Source organism: Oryzias latipes, chromosome 15 (assembly GCF_002234675.1).
Source record: "Oryzias latipes chromosome 15, ASM223467v1".
Taxonomy (NCBI): domain Eukaryota; kingdom Metazoa; phylum Chordata; class Actinopteri; order Beloniformes; family Adrianichthyidae; genus Oryzias; species Oryzias latipes.
The window spans coordinates 19,867,420-19,892,975 of record NC_019873.2 but is presented as its reverse complement, the minus strand read 5'-3'; the positions used below and the strand labels follow the sequence as shown (position 1 = coordinate 19,892,975).

The 25,556-nt window shown below is 39.1% G+C and overlaps 1 protein-coding gene across 1 annotated transcript in view; it reads right to left on the bottom strand.

The window, feature by feature from the left end:
- Positions 1-924: 924 nt before the first annotated feature.
- Positions 925-25,556, bottom strand: part of LOC101171274 (E3 ubiquitin-protein ligase NEURL1) — a 35,993-nt gene continuing 11,361 nt past the window's right edge. Inside the window, exons 4-6 of the mRNA XM_004077343.4 lie at positions 14,319-15,020; positions 4,681-4,860; positions 925-4,287 (exon numbers count right to left, since the gene is read on the bottom strand). Of these exons, the coding sequence (XP_004077391.1) occupies positions 4,043-4,287; positions 4,681-4,860; positions 14,319-15,020 (1,127 nt within the window). The 3' untranslated portion in view covers positions 925-4,042. The remainder of the gene's footprint in view (positions 4,288-4,680; positions 4,861-14,318; positions 15,021-25,556) is intronic.

Here is a 25,556-nt window from a genome sequence, read left to right as displayed (position 1 = left end):
GTTAATCCATTTAATTGAGATTTTAGACTATAAAAAGAGTAATGTGTTCTAGTAAAATCGTGTTTCTTCTCAGTCTTTTTCTGTATTCCACAAATCGGGCTAAAGAAAAGATTTTCTATCCGCAGAAGCTTTAGAGGAACCAGCCCAGACCATTTGATGTCTGCTTTAAAATTCACAACCGCTGGCGTTCTGCTTTTCTGGAATACAAATTTGATACCTTAAGAGATGGTGTGTGTTCTGATCAGGCGGCTGTCTGGCATAAATACCACTGCTCATTTCAAACAAAGCTGCCAACTCCATAAGCCTTCAGAAGGCTGGAAGCAAGGTTCACTGAGAGGTCTCAGTGGAAAGTCTTTGTGCACAGACATCATTGAAATAACTGTATTCCTGTCACTTTTGCAGACACTGGCTGTGCATTTGACTCTTACGTTTTGGCCATGAGCGGCTTCCATCTTTGCCTGCTTTCTGTCTGGGTGTCACAGGCTGTGATGCTGCTGGAATGGAGACAGCACTGCAGCAGAGGCGGCCGGCAGGCTAGTATACAACATGATGTTAACTCTAGCCAGCTCTACATAACACAGCTGTAAACAGCTTGTCTATGAGTGATTACCATTTATGTTTATACAGCCTACAGGGCAGTGTTGAAAAAGAAGCCCAGTACTTTGAAAAAGAGCTGCAACAGCTATTGGACGATACCAGAATACCTTGTTTTTTTTATTTATTAATACATTTTTAATTTACTTAGAGATTTTAGACTAGAAACTAACATTTATGGGATTTGTACTGTTTCATGTTCCTTTCAATGTTCTAAGGAAACATTGCAAATATCAAAGGAAGCTGATCTTATTTTTTAAACCAATTTTTTGAAGACGATTGAATAAAAAGTACCTATAATAAAAAAGAAAAAGAAAATTTGCATACATCCATGTTTTCACTCATTTTATTTATTTATTTACTTCTGAAATATGCAAAAGGGAAGAAATGGCATGCATCCTGAAACAACATTTCTGGGATAAAATCTGAGCTGAGAAACTTCCACCCGTTCCACCTCGTCCATGTCACAATAAGGAGACTGTAATACACACTGAAAGCAGAATGCTTAACTGACCCAGCCTTTAGTTCACCATTTCATGCAATAATATGCTAAAAACTCAAGAAAATGACTTGTGACCAGTCCCATTAAACAACAAAACTCTGTTTTCCTCTGAAGTGGAATGCAAAAATATTTAGGATATATTAAAGAAAACAAGGTAAATGAGGTTTTATTCCACAAATGTGAACAGGTAAAAACTAGTTGATACCTACAAATCCCAAACATAGGAAAACCCATTTTCAGAGCCCAGTTATCTTTAGTTTGACAATATATAAACAGAAAAAAAAACAGGATTCACACACATTTTACACTGCAACCACACACGAAACAATGACTGAAGAATAAATAAACCCCACATTAGAAAGCCTATTTCTGGGTGAAAAAACTCCACAAAGTGTTTTTTTTGTCCCTATCATGTTTGGTTTGAAGTACAAACCTATTTACATTAAAAATAAAAAGCCCACACTTCCCAAAACATACAACAAGATGACCTTTTTGGTAAGATCTGAAGTATTTTTTCAAATATTTTCTTTCAATCTAATGGTAATAATTTACCATAGGTTATGTCACGTTGGTTAATGTTTTCTACAACTCTAGCGCTCTATTGGTTTGAAATACAAACCTATTTACATTGAAAATAAAAAGCCCACACTTCCCAAAACGTACAACACCTTTCCAGGCAGATGCAGGGATAGATGAGGAGAAGGCATTATTTAAGCACACAGCAATGCTTTTGGGATCAGGGCAAAATATATGAGCTTTTTATTCCTCAACCACAATCAGATCTGTGCCTACATGTCGCATTTTAAAGCTACTCCCAGACACTTAATGAATGAACTTAATGCTTTTTGACCAAAATCCATTCAAACATCTAAAACAAGGTTTGAAAATCACATGAAAATGAAATTCATATTTTTAACACCTTGGACAGAATTAGTGCAGCAAATACTTGGATTTTGATTTCATGAACAATAGAAAAAGAAGTGTGTAACCTGAAGCACAGCCCTGGGGATGGTAATAACGGTTATTTATCACCTTTATGTGCTCTTCCAGCATCTTAAAATGCCTGGATGCCCACTAATGTTTATTTGAATGACTTTTTTTGTGCAATTACAGCATCCAGCTAGAATCCCTGAGCTGCAAGGAGACTTTCTTTAGGCTGAAAAACCCTTCCTCCCTTCTTTCCTCTCTGTCTCTGTTTCAGGCATCCATCATTTTCTCCTAATTCTGTTTCCACTTATTCCCATCCACAACCATTACGACTGTGACCTTCTGTGGTGACAATAATCCGCTTTTTTTTCTTCATTCTCTTTCAGCCTCTCCTTGACTTGTGTTGGTCGCACCTGCAGGTGGTAAGATTTCTGTTAAAATGTGCTGAAACACTCCAAGGACTTTCTTAAATAATTTCCTTTTCCATTACGGCTTAGATCTAACTGTATATTACTGCTCTGGGATCTTTTACACCACCGAGCCTCTTTCTCAGTCCGCTCTTTTTTCATCGGTTTCTAGGAGCCTTCTGGAAACCTGAAATAAATTGATCTGGCCTTGATTTCCGCTAACATTTAGGGGAGAATTGATTCTTCCTCTGAAACAACAATTTGATTCAGTGCTTTCCGACAAGCAGAGGAGGAGCAGCTGGAGAAAGCACAGATTACTTTGCTTTGTTATTTTCTGCAGCTCTGGACAATTTGACTTTACTTGATGATGCTATCACCAGCGGAGTGACAGGTAACTCCACAGGAAGTGGGACAGATGCCTCTTTAGATATGTCTGTCTGCAGCAAAAGTGGGTCAAAGTAGAGCTGGCCGAAGATGACCTTTTTGGTAAGATCTAAAGTATTTTTTCAAATATTTTCTTTCAATCTAATGGTAATAATTTACCATAGGTTATATCACATTGGTTATTGTTTTCTACAACTCTAACGCTCTATTGGAGCAACGGTTTGAAATAAAGGTAAACAAATAGGATTTCTGACATGAAAAACTGAAAGATTACGTTTTAAAGGAACACAAGAAATTGCATGATGGTAAAATAATATTGCAAATTCTAAAAAATGATTAGAAGTTGTTTTTTTTCGACCCAGCCCTACACACTCAACCTTCAGTTTTCTCTTTTTGCCAATCACATCATCAGTTTAAAATGACCTAGATCGACCACTCATTAGTCCAGTTTTCATTGAAAGTTAACGTGAACGTATAAAAAATATTTTTAGCTTTGAGATTTTTGCTTAAAAACCAACATATAACCCATAATAGTGACACTCCTTTGAATGATTCCTTGGAACATTGTAGTTTAGTGAAGCTTCACATGTTTTTACATAGTTTTGATCTCGTCTTTGCTTTCTTTGGGGATTTATATGTTTTTATTTTGTTTCTACATGTTGGATTTTTTGTTAAATAGCAAATAGAAAAAAAACAGTTTGATCTCAATTTTTACAGTAAAAAATGTACAAATTAAAACTGAGTTTGGACTGTTTCAGCTTAAGTGTGCTGTTATTGTGTAATATAATGAAAAATAGAAGAAACTGGGGTTTTACCAAAATATCAACAATTACCACAAAAAAAAAGAGTTTTAAAGATACATTTTTAGAGCAAATGGTAAATCAGTAAAAACGTTCAATAAGGCCTGACTACTAGGGGTTAAGCAGCTTTAGCAGTAGAACGATGCCAGAAAAAAACAATATTAAGAGTTGTGTGTGATGTTTTGTTAAAAAACAGTAACCATAGTAAATGTAGGTGTACCACCTAGAAAATTCTCCTCCTGTTGTTCATTTGAACAGTTCCTAACGAGCTTCCAGAGATATTCTGATGATTCATTTCATAGTTCCACAATGGAGCACCTGAGCTAAATATACACACACAGACATGTGGATCTCGCTTGTGCTTTTTCTTTACTTTTCATGGCTTTATCAAAAACTTTAGTGAAGCTGGACTTTGTCTAAAAACGAGTTTATGCGTTCCGGTAGATCTTGATGATGTCTTTGATTGTCCTCCTACAGATTGGGCAGCAAGCGTTGGTCATCCTCTTGAGCCTGAGGCCGCAGGTGTAGCAGAGACACATGTGTCCGCAGGCGTACAGGACGGCGTCCACCGCATTCTCGTAACAGATGGCACATTCGTCAGTCAGCAAGTCAGAGGAGGGCGGGAACGTGGGAGACTCTGGAGCGCTGGAGAACGGAGAACTTTGCATTGTACCTGCAGTGAAAGGAACATGTGCAAAGTGCAAGATATATAACTGCAAAAGATGGATCGGAATGTCATTTAAAAATTATTTGGTAGGCTTCTGATGAACTGGTGGTCTGATATTTCAATTTGTCTTTATTTAATTATTCATTGTTGGCACATTCACTTGTGCACTTTTGCAAAAACGGTGTTTTGTTGTGATATTTTTTCTGGATAATTGCACTTTTTGCAACCCCTGATTTTTTTATAGTTTCATTAATGCCTCAATTAATATGGATAACTCCGTCATAGCTTTGAAGTAAAAGTTACCACAGAGCAAAACCTTAACTTAGGATATTTTTCAGTAGAATTTGACACGAAAAGAAATGTTCATCACAAATCTACACAGAAGGCAAAGAGACCAACCTGAGGAGGAAGAAAAGAGAGCGTGGTGGTTGGAGTTAAGTCTTGCATTGAGGTTCATATTGTGTGGATTGTTGAGATTGAAGTTGGCGTTTTGGTTGCAGAGCATCGGGGGGGCGTTGAGTTCGCACATTGGGGAGCTGGGCACCGACGAGCCTCGAAGGTCTGAATGCAAAGATGAGCCTGGGAAACAAAACAGACGTACAAGTTATAGACAGCACCCAAACAGCTACTAAAGATCATAACATCTTACCTGTAAATCAATATTAAAAGTCATGCGCATATTGTATTATTTTCTGCTGTTTCAGATGGTCTTTTTTCCTTCTTTTTTGTGCATCGTAAATCTACTCGAGCACTAAGCAGATGACTTGTGAGTCGGCAATCTGTGTGTGGGTGTGTGGAAGTGAGTCACGAGTCTATGAAGCCTCCTTCCTTCTTTTATAAGCCCCATGATCGGACAGAAAACTTCCACAGACTAGCTGTTGTCTAATCAAAGCTCCAGCTCGGCCTTCACTGCCAATCTCCAGCTCCGAGCTCGGCCTGCACTGCTTACCTCCAGCTTTTAGTCTGGAACGTGAAATTAGCCAAATCACTGCCCATAACAGTAATGGGATGCTATAGGCCCCCATCAGCCACCAAGGAGGCACTATCATCTTTAAAAGATCTTCTCTCCAGAATAGATTATGGTGAACTTTTAATGGTCGGAGATCTCAACTGGGACTGGTCAAGTACGGCCTCTGAAGAATTTAAATCCTTCTGTGACTCTATAAATCAGCCAGTTGATTAGTCAGCCAACTAGGCCAAATGCTAAATGTCCTGAAAAGTCTACTTTGATTGATTTAATTCTAACAAATGCTCCACACAAATTTTCATCTGCGGGTGTTCTCTGTAATGATTTGAGTGATCATTGTGTTGTTGCCGCATGCAGAAATGCAAAAATCCCCGAATGTAAACCATGCATCGTCTTTAGGAGAAATTTCAAGAAATTTAATGAACAAGGCTATCATCATGATTTATCCTTGGTTAACTGGGAGTGAATAGGCCTACTGCCCAATGTTGAGTTAGCTTGGTCATTCTTTAAGGGTAACTTTGAAGAGATTATAAATAAACATGCTCCAATAAAGAAATTTAGAGTGAAAGGGCAAGATAATCCTTGATTCACCCAAGAGCTATCGGAATTCATTCACTTCTGGAATATAGCTTGGGCCAAAGCCAGAAAAACAGACTTAGCCACTGACTGGTTCACCTTTAGACAACTGAGAAACAAATGCATTTCATTTATTAAAAAAAGCTCAATCAGATATTATCTATCAGTCACAACTGGGCACCTCAACAATCCACAGAAATTTTGGAAGGTGGTCAAATCTTTCTCTGTGAGCAAAAGTTCAAGTGCTCTTCCTTCGTTTGTTTTGAAAAACTCAGTCCCAGTGTTTGACCGAACTGAAGTTTTAAATTGTTTCAATAATCATTTCATATCATCTGGCTCTTTCTTTGACTCCAAAGGAGCTACCTCAGTGCCCCACAGTGTAAATTCTTCTATGTTTTCAGGTGAACCCTTTACATTTGTACATTTTACAGTGAATCAAGTTCACAAAGCTCATAGAACTCTGAACCACAGAAAACCTCCCGGGCCAGATCTGATAGAGCCTTTCTTTTTAAAAATGGCTGCTGATTTTTTTGCTCAGCCTCTAACAACACTCTTTAATCTGTCAATTGAAAATCAAGAAATTCCTTCCATCTGGAAGTCAGCTTTTGTTACTACTCACTTAAAAGGAGGTGACTCAGCAGTTTTAACCAACTACAGGCCAGTCTCCGATTTGTGGGTCTTGTCAAAAATTCCTGAATCTCTTGTATGTGATCAACTTAAAGAGTTTTTATACTCAAATGAGTTTCTCTCAACATTGCAGTCAAGCTTCAGGAAAAAGCACAGTACCATTACTGCTGCTACAAAAGTCATTAATGACATTCTTGTTGCTCTTGACAAAAAACAGTTCTGTGCGGCACTCTTTATTGATCTGCCAAAGGCATTTGACATCGTAGACAACATCGTGTTAAAACAAAGGCTTATAAGTTTTGGCCTTTCAGATCATGTAGTCTCTTGGCTCACAAATTACTTGAGTAACAGAACCCAATGTGTTAGACATAATGGTTTGTGCTCTGAATTCTGAAATGTAAACAAGGGGGTGCCACAGGGTTCTGTAATAGGACTCCTCCTATTTGTCATGTATATCAATAATATAGGTCAAAATGTGTCTGTAAATATGCATCTTTATGTCGAACGGTACCTGTTTTACATAAGCTCTAATTTTTATTTATTTTATGTTTTTAATGTTGACATTTTATTGTAAATGTAATTTATTGTTTCCCCCTAGCCAGGACTCCCTTGGAAAAGAGATTCTGAATCTCAATGGGGCAATTCCTGGGTAAATAAAGGTTAAATACATAAAAAAATATTTTACATGAGCCATCCGAGCTGACCCCGTGACATTAGCTTTGCTGTTGCATAGGCAACCCATTTCTTTTCCTACAGTAAAGATCAGATTTTACACGCCTTGGACTAACAACTGCTTTATCACTTTAGGAGACGTTCATTAGGTTTGAAACAGGTTACCAACTAAGGCTGACTGGCAGCCTGGCTGCAGGGTAACCTTTCTCCTGTTAAAATTTGTTTATCAAATATGGAGAAGCACCATTATCCTCATTTATACAGCAGTCTATCTTCACACTGACATTTACATTCACTCTTTGGGTTACTTTGTTTTGTTTACCAGTAACTCCTGTGGAAAACTCCTCCTTTACTCTGACTTGGTTAAAGTGCCCCAAGGCTGTGAACTAGCTCTTCATTTTTTATGCGTTGTTCACTTGCGAAGCAGCAGAATTTATTTAACTTCCGGGCTGAAGCACGTTTAAATAAGACTAAATGGTGCCAGGAAAAGGTCACCAAGTTAACACTAAGGGCTTGTTTTCCAGTTTAATTAGACCCTTTTCAGTCCAAACTAAATCTTAAATGTTGGTTCTAAACTTTTCACATCTGAATTCATATGAACTTATTTATTTACTTTAGTATTTAACTGCCAAACGGTTGATTGACGAGATGCTTATTTGCCTTGTTCAATGGCATCACATCCGGCCATTACAAAGCTAAAAATAACAGCTTCAAATCCTGCATACAAACAGGTCATGCGATCAAAACACTAACAATAACTAAGCTTTATCTGAGCACGTACTACTTTTTTTGTCTGTAGTCATTTGGGGTGGCATGGGGAAGTTTCCACATGCTTAAGTACCAGAAAAAAGCAGATTGTCTGAAAAATTCCATCTTCAGGATTCCGATTGACTGTTTTTTTTAATGTAAATACACAATCATCTAATCAACAACCAGAAGCCAGATTTCCAGTTAAAAAAATTACAATAACCTGCTATTCAAGGGTCATTTAAACATCTATTATCATATGAAGGATATGCAGCTTTTTTGCTCTTGCTTGTCAACAAAAATCACATTTTAGATATATACTAACATCAATGTTTATAAATTGTTTTGTTTACTATTTATTTAAAGGTCTGAGTAGTTTCTCCGATGCGAATGACAAAATTACAGTACAGACCAAAAGTTTAGACACACCTTCCCATTCAAATGAATGGGAAGGTGTGTCCAGACTTTTGGTCTCTACTGTACATAGATAAAGCTTTAAAACACAGCTATTAAAGAGATATGTGACAGCTGCAGGTTAGAACTGACAAGACATTTTAAAAAGAATGAAAAAAATCTTGGTTTCCGGGCTAACTTCAACAAAATGACCATGTGACAGCAACAGACTCCCTATCTGTTCCACTTCACAGGCTTGAAAACACCAGAGCCGCAACAAACTGTCACTCGCCTCAGCGGCTAAACGTTTCCATGGAAATGTACAGCGTGGAGCTGCAGCGAGTGGGTGAGAGGAGACGTCACAAACGCACTCCTCGCAGCCGGAGTGGGTAATGATTCGAGGAATGCGCGCTCCCCAAAAGGATAAGCGAGAGGGGAAATGTGGAAAAAAAATAAAGTCAAGGAAAAAGGGAGACCATCGGGAGTTTGGTGGCTGGGGAACTGGCTGTGGGTGGAAAACCCCACATCTCCATGCAATTACATTTTAATAATGCATCAGGAGGGCTTCGTAAGGGACTTTTGCAGGCTCCCTTCTGATACATAATGCTGGTTGCTGGGAGCCCACGCAACACAGAAATAACCTTCTCAGTTCCTGGTCTGACAGCCTACATGGAGGGAGGGAGCCGAGTGCATCCTGACATGATTTATGTAAGGAAATTAGGAGAATTGACAGACTCTAAGTGCATTTTACTCTCCCTGAATTTAATCTCAAATTATAGATTTCCAGTGAAAAGATGCCTCGCCTGCTGGGATGCATTCATTAATAGCTTAGCAAGCAAGATACCAAAGAGAAAGACTATTAATCAAAAGATTTAGATAAATGTCTCACTTTGCATCGGCAGTAAATGTACTAAAAAACTTTCCTGAACTGCAATATCTCACATTTACATTAAAATACTAACAGTTCCAAGGCATGGACCACCGGCCGCAAGGTGAGGCCGCCGCTGCCGCTGTCGTCACGCAGGTACCTGTCGGCTCTGCACCTGCGCCCGCGTGTCCTCCTCCACTGTTTGCCCCGACAACGGCGATCATCGGTGACTCCATTATACGGAGGGTCCGCTTCTTTAACGCGGTCACACGTTGTTTTCCCGGGAGCCACAGTTCTGGATATTCTGGAGAAACTCCCAGACCTGCTGAGATCTTTCCCTTCCACAATCAGGAGGCTGATTTTACATGTTGGTTTTAATGACACATCTTATCGAGAGTCTGAAACGACTAAAAAGGCGTTCATCAGACTTTTTAATTTTTTAAACTCCTGTCCATTGACTGTTTTTATCTCGGGACCCCTCCCCTCCCTCTCCCGCGGCCAGGGCCGCTTCAGCAGGCTGCTGAGTCTGAGCTCCTGGCTCCAGTCTGCTTCCAGCCTGAATAGGTTTGTTTTTATTGACAATTTTAATCTTTTCTGGAACAGAACCTCATTTTATAAAACTGATGGGATTCACCCCAGTCCACTGGGCAGCAATGTTTTAGCTGCAAACATCCGATACTCTGTCCAGACATCACCAGCCCCCACCATGCCCCCACCAGTCCAAACCTCCTCCTCATCCGTGCAGACATCAGTGTGTGGAAGTGACTGACTGGATGTGGTATCACCCCCCCACATTCCCCAAGAAACCGCTTCAATCAACAGTGCTTCCTTGCCACCACCTACACCCCCCCCCAGTCTATCCCATTAAGACCATTATTACAGACAGGTCTTCCATGAGGAAGAGTGCTGGGAGAAAAGCAAACACTAACTGGCTTCGTCCACTAAAGGAATCACCAAAACCTGAGGAAGCAGCTTCCTGCCTTTGTTTTTAACAGCCCTCCAGTTTTATGCATCACAGTATACAGACCACCCAAACCAAGCTCTGTTTTTATTGAGGAGTTTTCTGAGTTCTTAGCATCTGTCCACACTTCTTTTAACATGATTTTAATAACAGGTGATTTTAACTTGCATACAGACGGGAAGTCGGACTATTGCACTACTCAGTTCTTGGACTTGCTCTCCTCTCTTGATTTTAAACAACACGTCATGCAGCCGACTCACAACAGGGGGCACACTCTTGACCTCGTCATCAGTCATGGTTTACCTACCAGTGTGTCCGCTGTTGTGGATCTGGCTGTATCTGACCATTACTGTGTGCTTTTTAACATCACTGGTTTTATAAAGCAAGAGACCTCTGTGAGAACGGTGAAGAAACGCTACTTGACTCCTGAAGTGGTCGAAAAATTTATTACATCTGTTCGCTCCAACTCTCCACCTGTCTTACCGGCCCCCTGTGATCTACTTGCTGAAAGTTTTAACAGTAAATTAAAATCCAGTCTCGACTCAGTTGCTCCACTAACATCTAAGAAGATAAGAATCAAACCCACGCCTCCTTGGAGAACTGAGGAAATTAAACAATTGAAGAGACGTTGCAGATCTGCCGAAAGACTTTGGAGAAAACACAAACTTGAAATAAACTATCAATTATACCAAAACCAACTAAAACTATATAATCAAACCGTAAAACAGACCAGAAATTCATATTTTGCGAACATCATTTCTGTAAATAAAAATAACCCCAGAGTCCTTTTCACCACAATTGAATCTTTAATCAACTCAAATGTGAACAAAAACCCAATGCCAGCCTCGGCCTCATTGTGTGAGGACTTTGCAGACCACTTCGGGAGCATGATTGATTCTGTCAGAATGAACATCATAAAAGAACAGAAAAGCCTCTCTATTGGTTATGATGGCTTGATTTTACCTGAGGAAGCACTGGACAGTTTTGACCTGGTTGAAGCTGCAACACTTGGTCGAGTTTTCTCCCAAGTTAATCCAACAACTTGTTTTTTAGACCCCATCCCTACATCACTTTTTAAATCATTTTATGGGTCTTTTGAGAGTGAGATTTTAAATATCATGAACTCCTCTCTACAGACGGGTATTTTTCCTGCTGCCTTTAAAACGGCAGTGGTGAAACCATTACTCAAGAAAACTAATTTAGACCCTTCAGTTTTTAATAACTACAGACCTGTGTCCAACTTGCCATTTTTAAGTAAGGTTTTAGAAAAACTTGTTTTTATTCAGCTAAACGAGTTTCTCTTACAAAACAACATTTTTGAGATAAACCAGTCTGGCTTTAGGACGAACCACAGCACAGAGACGGCCTTGTTAAAAATTGTTAATGATCTCAGGTGTGCCTTGGATTCAGGTCAGATCTCAGTACTAGTTCTGTTAGATCTAAGTGCAGCTTTTGATACTGTTGATCACCTGATCCTTGTAAACAGACTTAAAAGTCTTGGCCTTTCAGGGACTGTTCTCAAGTGGTTCGAGTCGTATCTCATGGAGAGAAGCTTTATGGTAAGCATGGACACATATTTTTCTGGGGTCCATGAAATTAATTGTGGTGTGCCTCAAGGTTCCATCCTTGGCCCCTTGCTTTTTAACATTTACATGCTTCCTCTGGGGAATGTCATCAGGAGCCACAACATCAGTTTTCACAGCTATGCTGATGATACCCAGCTGTACATAGCTATGTCTCCTGATGACACAAGACCAATAGAAGCACTTTTTAACTGTATTTTAGATGTAAAATTATGGATGGCAAATAATTTTCTGCAGCTCAACCAGGAAAAAACTGAAATTTTAGTTATTGGTCCTGAAGCCAAGAGGGAGAAACAGTTTCTGAAGCTACAGGAACTTTCCTTAAGTCATTCGGAAGCAGTCAGAAACCTGGGTGTTATTTTTGACTCTAAGCTAACTTTTATCCCCCATATAAAACAGGTGGTTAAAACTGGTTTTTATCATCTCAAAAATCTGGCTAGAGTCCGCCCACTACTCTCTCTTGCTAATATGGAGATGCTAATGCATGCTTTTATCATGAGTAAAATTGATTACTGTAACGCCCTGCTTGCTGGTCTTCCAAAAACAAATATTAGGAACCTTCAGCTTCTCCAGAATTCTGCTGCACGAGTTCTTACAAAGACCAGGAGGCGGGCTCACATCACCCCAATTTTAAAATCCCTGCATTGGCTCCCCATATGCTTCAGGATTGATTTTAAGATACTTTTAACAGTTTTTAAATGTCTTAACGGTCTTGCGCCTTCTTATTTATCAGATCTTTTAGTAAGATATGAACCCTCGCGGACCCTGAGATCCTCTGGCACTGGTCTGTTAACCATTCCAACTGTAAAAACTAAAACCTATGGAGAAGCTGCATTTCAGCACTATGGTCCCCGCTTATGGAACAGTCTGCCAGAGGGCCTGAGAGCCGCAGAGAGCATTGATACTTTTAAGAAAAGGGTCAAGACCCATCTTTTTAACCTGGCTTTTAGCTAATTTTTATTTATTATTTATTTATTTTACTACTTTTATTTATTTATTGTTATTTATCTATATGTATTTTCTATTTTTATTTTATTTCTTTATCCATTTTATCTTGTTTTATGAACTTGAACCTGATTTTTAACGTGTTATTTTAATTTACCTTATTTCAATGTTTTATCGTTTTTATCAATATGTTTACTTTTTGATTCTCAATTTTTATTCATTTTTATTTCCGGTGCTTCCTCAGCTGGAACCTCTCCCTCTGGGACGGCTGCTGTTCAGCCGCTGCGGCTCTGGGTGGGGACCTGCATCACCGCTTAGCTGTGGTGGAGCGGTCCCCGCCTGTGTTGTTGCATTTGGCTGTCTATGCGGCTGTTCACAGGGGGGGAGGTTCCAATTACTAGCGTTTCCCGCATCATGTTTTTGTGCTCAGCATATGTTTTACAGCCTATTTTTCATTGTCATTTTCCATCAGTTAGAGAGTGGGAGGTGTGAAAGGCGTGGGGGGCTAGGTACGGGGAGGGGGGCCCTATTATTTATTTATTTATTAATGCTTGCTTGTTTTTATATTTTGTTGTTTTAATGTAAAGCACTTTGTGTTATATTTTTATATGAAAAGTGCTTTATAAATAAAGTTTGATTTGATTTGATTTGATCCTACGTAAATTTAAACTTCTGTTAGATCTTAGCAACAAATGTTCTCAAAATATTTTTATTATTTCAACATATGGTTCTTAAAATTTGCCAAAGTTAACTAAAATATGCAAAAACTGCTGAAGAAAGTGTCCTGAAGATTTTTGCATGAAACTATAAATGACCCAAAGGTCTTTGACAGAGTAAGAGAGCAAACAAATGTTATCAAACAAATGTTGTGTCTTGCATTTTAATTGAAAACATCTTTAACCCAAACTTATTTTAACTGAGCTACAATGTTATATTCGAATTTGAGCGATAGAAGCTATTTTAAAAGTCACAATGCAGCAGAACAGGGTAATATTTAGAAATCTTAAAAAGGGTAAACCTACATGCTGGATATCCAATGTGTTTTAATACATTTAAATGTCAGATATCAAAAAATCTATATGGTACTTGAAAGCAAGTTAAGTTTCAACATGCAAGCTGGTTAGAATGAAGTGCTTTTACACTAAGATAGTCTTGTGGACTTGGTTTCATGTATGGAGAGTGCAAACATTTCACACCAAGATAAAAAAAACAAAAAAATGGCTTCTCCTACTAGTCCTCTGACAACCATATATTGGTATAAACTAAAAGTTCCATGTTGACCTACAGGATCTTTTAAAATTTTCGGATGATTTGTGATTCCTGGATTCCCCACAAAGCTGTTTTTTCCGTCAAATTTGTAATTTATTGAATTGTTTACTTTGGTTCAGTTTACGCTTTAGTCAGCTGTTTAGCTCATTCAGGGGATGAACTGCACCAAAGTTAAGTGAATGGAGACACTTGTTCGTGGAGAGATGAGGGTTCGCCTGTGTCCACAACAAGTTTGGTTTTCTTTTCTTTTCACAGTTTAGGATCAAATGGAACGTCAAGCTCGAGTTTCAGCAGAAGATAATAAAAGTCATCTCTCTGCTGAATCGATAAGATAGATAATCAACAAATCTCTGTGACTGTGAAAAATACAAAAAGACATCTGGAGGCAGCAAGTATGTTGTAAAAATATAAATAAATTAAATCTGGTACCTAAAATCCTGAGCTGAGCGGTGGGACTGTGAAGGCCGAAGAACATTGAGAGTGGCCTAGAGTTATCCACACACAGCTGCATCCCCGTCCTGATTCCATTGTGGCTCATCATCACCTCCCCTGCTGGATTCACCACAAAGCCCAAAATATCTCCACTCTGGAGCGGCACTGTCACCCAACACATGGCCCAGAATTCCTTGCGGTCGACCAAGGACTCCGGGTTGGATGGGAGATCACTGGGCCTCAAGGTGGCTGGGTCACAAGATGTGACGCCGTAAGAAAGACACCTGGCAGAAGGGAATCCTACTTTCACCCTCATATACACAGTTTCTGAGCTGTACAGCGGCCTGTTGGTGAACACCAAGGTCCGCTCGTCTCCACTGTGATTCAGCCGTGCCACAGTATGCTTGTCCAGCTTAGTAACGTGGATGCCGTGCACGTCGTGAAAGTGTACGTCAGAGTCCAAGTGGCCAGGCAGCAGCAAGCACTGCTGCAAATTCTGACTGTTCTGGGGCACATGGCAGGACATGGGGCTGAAGGGCTGTTCCTCCTCCTCCTCCTCGTCCTGATGCGTGTCCTGCAGGCTCAGGTCACACATGCTGATGGAGAGGCGGGGGTCGTGGCTGTTCCGCTGAGTTGACGCCCGGCGCTCGGAGGTAAATGAACGAGGGCGCATGAAGTTTACAGCAACCATCTCAGTGTCTGCAGAAAAACAACAACATGCATACAAACAGTGTTACACAATGACCTCTTTGCCCGTTTCCAGTTAACATTTCAACTTAAATCACAGTGAACTAAAATACTAATCAATACTTGTGAAACTGAAGAGATGTCTGGTAAAATCTAAAATGAATGAAACCACTTAGAGCTCTGCATAGTCGGAGTTAATCTGCTTTGCTGTATACTCTCCCCCAGCATCAAGGCTGAATATAGGTGTTAGGTTTTGTGCTTTTTACCTTCAAGTTCTTTATTATGTTCTTATTGGCTTATATCATATTGTATATTATATATTACATTTGTTTTTAACAGTTTTTAACCTGCATAGCCTCAATGTACAGTGCTTTTTTCAATTTTTAGTGTATAGTGTTTTTAAAGCGCTTTATAAATAAATATGATGATGATGATGTATTGGTGTGGGGGGGGGGGGGCTCTCCAAATGCCCCCCCCCTCCAAAGTGATAGCCTGCAAAAATCCCAAATTAACTAAAGAAATAACGGACTGACAGACAGATGGACGTAAAAAGACAAAAAGAGATCAATGTAGCCTCAACAGGGCACAAACCAGTGTCCTGCTTGTGCTGGTCCCAAGCCTGGTAAATAAGATAAAAAAGGCCAAACCAAGAGTCAGCACAGTGGGACTGACTAAGTCTCCAGAACTGCCCCGCATACTGCGCTTTTGTCATACCTGCCACTGTAGACAAAAAGTGGCTTCCGGCTTTTCTGCTTTATGTCATATTTATTCAGTGGGCCTCTATGCACCACAGAAAAACAAATGCGTCAGTGCTTACATGCTAAGAAACATATTTAAGTGGTGGCAGCCTGGAGCTGCAGGCCAGCTTGTACATTATGGTTAAAAAGAGGAAAGACATAACAGTTTTATGTAACACTAAAGAAAAGATTGTGTGTTTGTTCTGACTGCACCTCAGGTCCCTGCAATCATGAGCCAAACTCTGCTTCATATACTATAAACACACACGGTTCCAAGATGTTTACATAGCGAGCTGTCTCAGTAGCAATGACTTGGGCTGCCCCTGGTCAATGTTAAGACTTTGAAGCATGTCAATAGGCATGCAACAGTAACTCTGGGAAGAAAAGGCATTTCAAAAACTACCTGACGTGCTTCTTAGCACCTTCAAAAATAGCCCGTTCTACACTAATCCTGCTGTAAAATAGAAGTGACATGGGAACATTAATCAGAACTGTGGCGGGGCCCGCTCCAGGAGCTCACCGCCAATTTTAAAACAAGCTAAAATTAACCCGATTGGACAACTTAGGGGAGTGGGGGACAAAAGGGCGAAGGGTGACATGATGGCTGTCAGTTTTGACCTGTTTTGGGCTTTCCCAGTGAGACGTGGCCTGGAGAATAGGAGTAAGCCAAAGAAGGAGTGTTGGTTTGACACTTGAGAAAAAGGGCATGCCTCGACGGGTCTTCTTTATCGCACAGACAGCACATCTCCGGCCAGCCGCTGATAATCTGTCTCAACTTAATTACTTCCTCAGTCAAAAGTGTCCACAAGTGGCAATAAGGCCCTTATTATTAGCAGCCTTATCATCCTCAAGGCAAAGTTAGCCGACTTGGGAATTCAGAAACTCCCTAAGCTCCTTGGCGTTGTGGCTTTCCAAGCTCTTTTTTTTTTAAGAGGTTCAGTCATCTAAACAAGCTGTGAGGAGAAAACCAACTTACAAAGAAAATTTCAACCCACTGTGAGGAGAAACACAAGAGATAAAAGGCAGCAAAACAAAAAGAGAAAATGGGTTCTGAAATATGTATGATGTCTTCCTGGGTTTAGTCTCAGTGGAGTCTTGGATAGAATTTCACACTTTCAACAAAAGTGAAAATCCTTAAGTCACACCTTGATTTTATTCTAGAGATTAAAGGAAAGTATAATTTAAAAAATAGGATTCCCAATAGAACCTGTTTATAGGCATAACTTATACATTTAATGCAAACCCAAAAGCTTTTTCCTGACCTTTGAGCTGATATTTGATCAAATGTGAGACTTTTGTGTTTTAGAAAGAAGGGAAATTGTTAATATGCGAGTGTCAGACGCCTCAAAAATGCCAAGTTTCTCAAGCATACAAACTTAAGGTAGCGGTATGTTAAAAAGTTGAATGCATGATAAAGAGGTGGCACAAAAACTCGAGGAAGCTCTTTATCGACAAAAGCTGAACCAAAGATAAAAAAATTAAGCCAAAACTGAAAATAAGGAAACATTTGGCGGAAAACTGGCAAAAGAAAAATGATACTTCATGTCAGTCATGACTGGAACTAAAAAAAATTCAACTGTTCTTCAGATCTCTCATGCTCAATGAAAAGGACTTCAAACATCAATGTTTAAAACTGGAAATTTTGCAGCCAAACTTAGAAATTTAAAACAAAAATTTCCATCCTAAAAGAAATATCAAATAAAAATTCTATTTAGGTTTATAAGAGGTAACCATTTTCTCTATACAACAAAGTGCATTCAGTGCAAAAGAGTTTTTAAAAACTAAAAGAGCTTACAATTATATGAACTCTAGGCCTACAACCAGGCGATGTGATTAAATTAATATTGCCATAGTAACAATGGGTCTTTTAACAAATACATCAACAAGGGCCAAAGCAACTAAACCCATGTCTAACATTTATTCACTAGCCCTGTATGCGATGTAAGAAAGTGTCAGATTCTTCTTGATGATCTTGTGTGTAATTTCCTTTCCCTTAAAAACTAATACATGTCCGTTCAAAATGTACGCCATAGGTGAGGTTGGAGGGACTCTCAGTGTTGCCCTCCTCAAAAAATTTGTGTGCTCTGATTTTAAATGATAAACAAACCCCAAAGTTAAAAACGTTTTTGAACATGCAGCACCTCTTCAGATTTTAGGGATACAGGATTTAAAGTTGCTAATCTTTTGTCTGTCTGTGACACAAACAAATATTCTTGGCAAAAGACATGTTTCAGATTGCTCTGCATCCTAAATTGGCTCACGTGTTTCTGTATAAAAGGTCTGCCAAAACCGAAAATTTGCTTTCTTGGCATTTTTGTCTAAAATGATTTGGTGGCTTAATATGGTACCTGTGTATGGTAACAGATTTTTATCTGATAACAGGCTGAAGATGAAGCTGGCAAGGCAAAGAACTTTTAACTGTAATGCTAGACTATAAGTGTTGTGATGCACTTCTTATTTTGCAACATGGTGTGAAGACATTGGCTTTTTACACCCATCATAAACTGTCAGTCTGCAAATAATAAACTTCACAAACAAGTTATGACAAACTGAACTGAAAACGAAATTCAATCGTTAAATAGCAGTTCAAAGCTGATTCCTCCTCCCCCGTGCTTTAGATTAACAATATAAAAAAGTAAGACAGATAGCATGTCAGATAACACAGAAAAAAAAATGAAAGAGAACACAGAAACCTGCAGGGCATAACAAAATCATGCAGATTTTAGAAGAACAGCATGTGCCAATGGAGCCGGAAATGCGTGTGGGATCATCTAAAAAGATGGGGTATTTTTTTAGTTGTCACACAAACTTACTGTAATCAGCAAGAAAAATGCACCTAAACACGCATGAGTCACCAGATGTCAGTAAATAGCCTAACATATGCTATTGCTAAGAGGGAGAAGAAGAAAAAACAGTCTGCTGTTTAACATTTAATCAAGCCATATTGCACTGTTAGATTTTTTCTCATTAAAGATCCACCCACTTTAACATGTTCTTGGGGCATTTTTCTGATGAGAGATTTATATAAAGAAAATTATGCTTAAAATTGCATTTCTAAGTATTTCTGTATTCAAATCATTGTGAATCAGGAGCAGATGAAAAAATGCTGTATTTAAAAAAAATAATTTATGTAGAAAATATTCTTAAAAAATGTTTGGTTTTGAAACACCTTTTATACAGAAGTTGTTTGATTTTAGCAATAAACCAGCAAAATCTTAATTAAAGGAACACTTTTTAAATAGATCAAAAGATGATCAAACTGGGACTTAAAATGAACAAAAACATTTTTTTACAGACAACTACCAGAAAAAACCCAACATATGTCATGTTGTTTTTGTGCTTCAGCATTTAGCAAATTTCACACCATTTATCTGATTTTTAAAGTTTCCTGAAACTTTAAAGCAACACAAACTGATCACATTCTTAAGGGCATACATATCTGGTTATGAAATGAATAAATAGGGAAATTGCTTCACCAAAATTAGAGGTCTTTAAAGGGGTATGTGTAATCAGCCTAAGCCTGGTACTAGACTGTCACTATGGGGTGAATTGCTGACATATCTCTACTTCCCTGCTGCAGCTTTAAGAAAATGGTCTGACTTTCACTTGAGGCTACAGGGGAGTTTCCTGACTTTAACTGGAATAGAAACACACCCCATCATAAACACAGATCGCAGCAGGTTGATAGATGTTTATCTCTACATTCGAGCTGGAAATACTAGTTTCAGGAAAGGGAGTACAGCCGACAATTAACTCGAAGCCTCATTCCAAGGTAAATAATGACATCAAAAAACCCTATTCATACCTCCTTATTGAAAAAAAACCTGCCCTGTTCAACATACTTACTGTAAATCCGTCTTACAAATGTGTGCATACTGTTAATAAAAATCTGGATTAGTTGAATAATGGCTCAACAGTGAAGACACAAGGGAAGTTTTTGTTTGGTATCTGGCCCAAGGAGGGCGGGATTAAGAGCCATTTGGGGAGTATTATTGGTGCTTCAACCTCTGTACGCGGTCATCTGCACAGATGATGCACACCTCCATAGTGAAAGCTTGTGTTTAGGGATTAAGAATAAGTATGGATAAGCTTAAGGGTTATCAAGGGGCTCGGTTTACATCGAGTGAGTGAAGTCATATGTCATGAGGAAGACAAGTCAGGGGATGATATGTCTGTCCCAAAATATGGACTGAGATTTGCCTTTGGCAATAAGAATGAACTCCAAGAGAAGCATATTGAAAGTGTCTTAAGGAAAGATTAGGGCACAGATAATGTTAGATTATCTTTACTGGGATCATTTTGATAGAGCAAATCCAGTTTCAGCATTGTCAGGGGGCACAATGACGTTTTCTTAAGGATGGCACAGTTTCTGCTGCTTTTAAAGGAGTAGACTAATTGTTTAAACGTCTGTATCTCATCTTAACTTCCAAACACATTTTTCCACTCATGAACTTCTCTAGGTGTTTGTTTTAAAATAACATCTGTAACAACTTCAACAGATGAAGGCTTCCCCTGGGTAGCCCAGCTTTCTGAATCCAAACCTGACAGGCTCGATTACAATTTCTATTTGGATTTCCTGCCAATCGGTTCGATTCCAGCTGGGTTGATTCAACCCCAGATGAGGCGCAGTGAGCTTTTGGATCAGTTCCACAAATCAAATGAGTTCCAAGTCCTGAGATCACTAAAAAGCGAGCTCTCCTGAAAACATGGATTTACCCTGATGTTTATGCGCCGGCAGATGTTAGGTCAAAGGGGGAGTCCTTCAAAATTTTATTGAATATTAGGCCTGTTTCACTGTCACCAAGTGTCTTCACATATCACTTTTAATTGCAATGAGCGGGACAATAATGGCTCAGGAGCTGCAGTTCTACACAAAGATGTCCATGACTGTTGCTCTCAACTCACATCAATTACCTAATATGAAACTGTCTTTGCATGTGGGAGTAATTTAAACCCCTACATTATTATCTTGGGTGTGTTCTCTCAAACAGGATAAGCTTGATTAAGTCTGGTTGGAGTCAGGCTACAGTAACTAGTTTACTTGCTTTATGCAGACAAACATTAAAGTTAAATTTAAGACATTAAAGTCTCACTCCACTTATCTTTTGATGTATTCCAAAGCATTCCCAGTGGGCTTTAATTATGATTATACAGTTTTAAGGCAAAACCCCCCCGCCAATTTTTTTATTTTCTTGGCCATCTTTTCTGCAGAGCGATAGTAGTTCAATGGAAATTTATCTCTAAGTTGTGGGTGGGACCGTTGGCACAGAGTAAGTCTGTCTTCATTTCCTATCCTCCCTTTGTTTACACTCTCCTGTTGGCTTACAGCCCCTCATGTTTTACTCGTTTCCCTGTTTTGCCCTATCTAAAATTGTAAAAAAAATAAATAACATAAAGAAAATCAAAGGTTTACCTTTTTTCACAAACATAAAGTAATTTAAAGATTCTAAGATTAACACATGCCAGAGCATTCTCAGGGTGTTAGGAACTGTATTTTAACTGTGTTTTTCTCATTTGACATGCATGATTTTGCATAAACTACAGTTACTTAGAAATGGAAAACACGATTTTTTTTCTACCTCTAGCCCCCACCATCGATTTTGTTCCCTTTAGGGACAACCAAACCTAATAAAAGAAATCTGAAAAAAAAGTAATAATGAGAAACACTCGTTAATAACGAGAAAACTTCATTATTACATCCTTCTCACATGTCCAGACTGGGTGTATGGATGCAGTCTGCCTGACGACAGACAACTTCAACTGAGAGAGATATTGATTGGCAGACAAAAGGCATCATGAAAAAAACAGGAACACAGGAATGAAATAGGAAAACAAAGAAGAAAAATGTTTGATCATTAATTGAAACTTTGAGAGTTCCCTCCACTGGCCTCAGATGCTGCTACCATGGTAACATTCTTCCCCCTTATTTATTCTGTTCATCATAGTTCAAATTCAGGCTGGACTTCTGACTACAACTATAACCACAACACCTTCTGGACTTACAAAGAGGTCTCTTTGAAGTGGTTATACTTGCATATACGGGTATAGTGCCATGTTTTCATATAGAAGTTGCTGAGCTAAAAGCAAATCCGACGAGCATAAACCCACAAAAAGAAGAGAAAAACCTCTGAAAATTTTTAATGTCGGAGGAATGCATTTTTGTTTTTACTTTGTTCCATGATTCCCTCCACAATAAATATTTCAACAAAGCAAAAATAAAACAGCCTACTCCGTCACAGTTGAGGACGTTTTGTGGTTCCGTTTGGAAAGAAAAAAAAAACCTGCACTAACACAGAGGACACATTTTGGAAGTTAAGGAAAACAAGAGACCAACTATAAAAAAATGTACTCTCCAGGCCCAGCAGCTATTTCAAGTCTGGTGATTTTTACCCAAAAAGGTATCAACATTGAAGTAAGCTGTCCTTTTGACCTCAGCAGAGGATGTAGGCTCTGGTTGTTTCCATAAGAGGAGAATCTGGGGCAGGGTTAACAGTCACTACATCAAATTGCCACTTTAATCAACTTTGAAAATCTAACAAAAACCTTTTTGCATGATGTTTTTTTTAGTGTTATTGTTACACAAAGAGGAAATAATACAGAAAAGATAGAGAAAACAGAGAGAAAGGAGTGACATGAACAATATTCATGATTCATGTTTAGCTGCCAAGAAAAAAAAATTCAGTCCATTGGAGACATTTAGCATAACGTTCTTCCATTTCACTTGCAAATGACATTTGGCTTTGGCTAGAAAACATACAATGATGGAGGATTTTACATATTACTATTGTTATTAGCAGGAATTTATCCTGTCTTGGAAGATGTAAGCAGATAAAGGCACACCAAAGTCTGTGCTGCATCAGTTTGCAAGAGGGATGACAGGGAAAACATATCCCCATTAATCAAAAGTAGCAAAATATTTTATCACCTTTATTTTTAAATAAATACCCACAAAAGTAAGAAATAAAGGCCACACCCACAAAGCTGCAAAATTATTGCAATAAACAGGATTGAACATCCGACCCATTTTTACCATTTACACTCAATGCCCTGTGACTTATGGGCCAAGATTTGATCAAATATGTGTTAAAATGTTTAAAATACTCACATTTGAATGCCAAAATCAACAAGAATAAGCAAGTAGGCAGAGGTTTAACAAAAGAAAGAAAGTTTAATAAAAAACAAACAAACAAACAGCTTCAGACACACCTTTGAGCAACATGAAACCTTTTCATCACTCCAGGGAATCCTCTTTATCTTTATACAAACAAGTTTGAGACTGACTGAAGCAAATCCTTTACAGGCAGCAGACTCTGTTTCTTTCCTTTTTAACACGAACTGAAGACACATTGTATTGTAATATCAGACACCTAGCTTCAGTTGCCAGTCACGTGGTTGTATAAAAGTACAAAAACTGACATACAACATGCCATACTTAACTAGTGCCCTGTGAAATTTAGAATCAAAATCCTTCATAAATTAGGGAAAAGTCTGTTACACCCGTTTTTGTTTCCTCTAAATTAAATTTTTGTAACAAAATACTAAATAAAACCTGTTGCTGTACTTCCTTTTTTTAAATTATTCGTTTTGTCCAGCAGCTGAGCAAACACAAGAGCTGACAGCGTTGTCTGTTGGAGAGATTTTACTATTACAATAGGAGGTTCTGGATCTTTTGTCACATGAGGTGTATATTTGTACAAATTCCTTTCTGTATTTATGGCTAAAGTTTATTTTAATAACTTTTATAACAAAATACAAAACAAAATTTCCTATTGACGTATTTTACTGTATTCCTGAATGAAATCTTAATGTTCTGCATATTTTTATTTGTCAACAAATACACTACAGTTGATTAGCTGGAAACAATCCAAAAAAAAAAAAAAACATTTGGAAAATTACTGAAGAGGTGTGTTCCAAGCAACAACTGCTTCTTACCGTCAGTATTGTTTTACCCGTCAAGCCTCCTGTTCTCAGAATACATAGAACTTGTAAGTCTGCATGCTAACTAACAAACGGGAAGACATAATTATTGAATGACGTCAATGATAACAATGTAGTGATAGACAATAAGAGACCAATGTGGCAAAATGCAGGCTGTAGCTATCTGAACTGAATAACAAGAAGTTATACTATATTTCTGTGTCACTTGAAACAAATTTGAACCAGATTTTTTTTTTTTTTTTTTTTAAACTTGTCCTGTCCAACGGCTAGGCAAACGGATGAGAGCTGAAGGCCTCTTGTTTTGGACATATTTTACTTTAACAACAGGGGTTATGAATCTTCTGACAAACCAGAGGTATGTCTGAATAAACCCCTTTTGTAATCTAGGCCAAACTTTATTAATTTTAATCAAAATCTTTTGTGTTGGACCGGACACAAAAGGAAAGGAGGAAAAAGAGAGAGGAATGTTAGAGAGGGGGGATAGGAAGGTGATTATAGAAGGGGGGAGGGGGTAAAACCATGAAGCAGCATAAAGCAACAAGTTTCTGGATGTTTATCATTACGGTCAGGTTCAGATGTAATACAAATCTAGAAGGGGCGGGGCTTGACCACACACACTCAGATGTTACAAACATACCTGTTGGCTCTAAAAATGTCCACATGTCAACATGTACACAATACACATACTGTTCCCACACGCATACTTATGCATTCAAACCAACTAGTGTGAAATATTTCATTCAATCACGCAAACTATTTGTACAAAGGTAAGCTAACACCTGTGCTCAAGTGAGTGTTTATGTTCCTCTAAAATGGATGATGGAATGTAAAAAGGAGGGAGAGTGCGCTGTCATCCCCACACCAAGACCTCCGCCGCAGCAGCTGCGGCAGCCAGAATCCCCCAACGCCACACGGCAGCGGTTAGAGAACAACCGCCCCCCGGGCGATCACATCAGCCACCCAGGCCGGGGCCAGCAGGACCGCCGCTGGGCCCCCAGAGTCAGAGAGCAGGGAGGCACGGAGGGACATGAGAGTGCAGCTCCAGCCCAACCAGAAGAGCAGCCCCCCGCCGCGCCAGGAGGGCCCAACGCACGGCCCCACCCCAGAAGAGTGCCCACAGGCCCAGACGAGCACTTCATCACCACCCAGGAGTTCTGGGCATCCCCCCGCCCCAACCCCAGGTACGAGCCAGGAACCCCTAAGGGAGACCCACCCTGCGCTCCAGGCAGCCACCCACCCGGCCCACGGTTGGTCCAGAATGGGGGGGGGGGCAGGGCCCACCCGCCCCCGCCCAGGAGGAGGGCACCCAGGAGAAGAGGGGGTTCACAAGAAGTGTTGCAAACATGGCCCGACCAGGCTCAGACACAGTCAGATTGTCTCTGATGTTATCTTTCCTTAAATCTGCTTTTATATATCGTCTCTGTTTAATCCCAAATTTTGATGTTATCTTGCTACTTTTTTGGGTTCACATGTGCATTTATTGCTTTTTCACTTAAATCACTTTATAACTCAAAGTGCATAACATGAATGCAAATAAATATACTATTTTGAAAATATAAAATTTTCAGGAAATTATTTTTTTGTGATCCTTAGATACCTCTGATGAGTAAAACCAAGACATAAAAGCCATTTGTCTGCTAGTTCTGATGAAATTTCACACAAAGGAGCAAAACAATTCTGGAGCTGGATTCAGAGATAGCGATCCTCAAAATAACGAGGCAGCACATCTAACTTAAGCAAGTCGACTAAAAGACACACTCTCACATGCTGCTACCCCCTATGATGAAAAGTCACTATGTGCAAATGACAGATTTTAAGTGAACTGCCTCTATACCATGAGGGCATGCATTTATTGCCGTCTCTGAATGTTAGC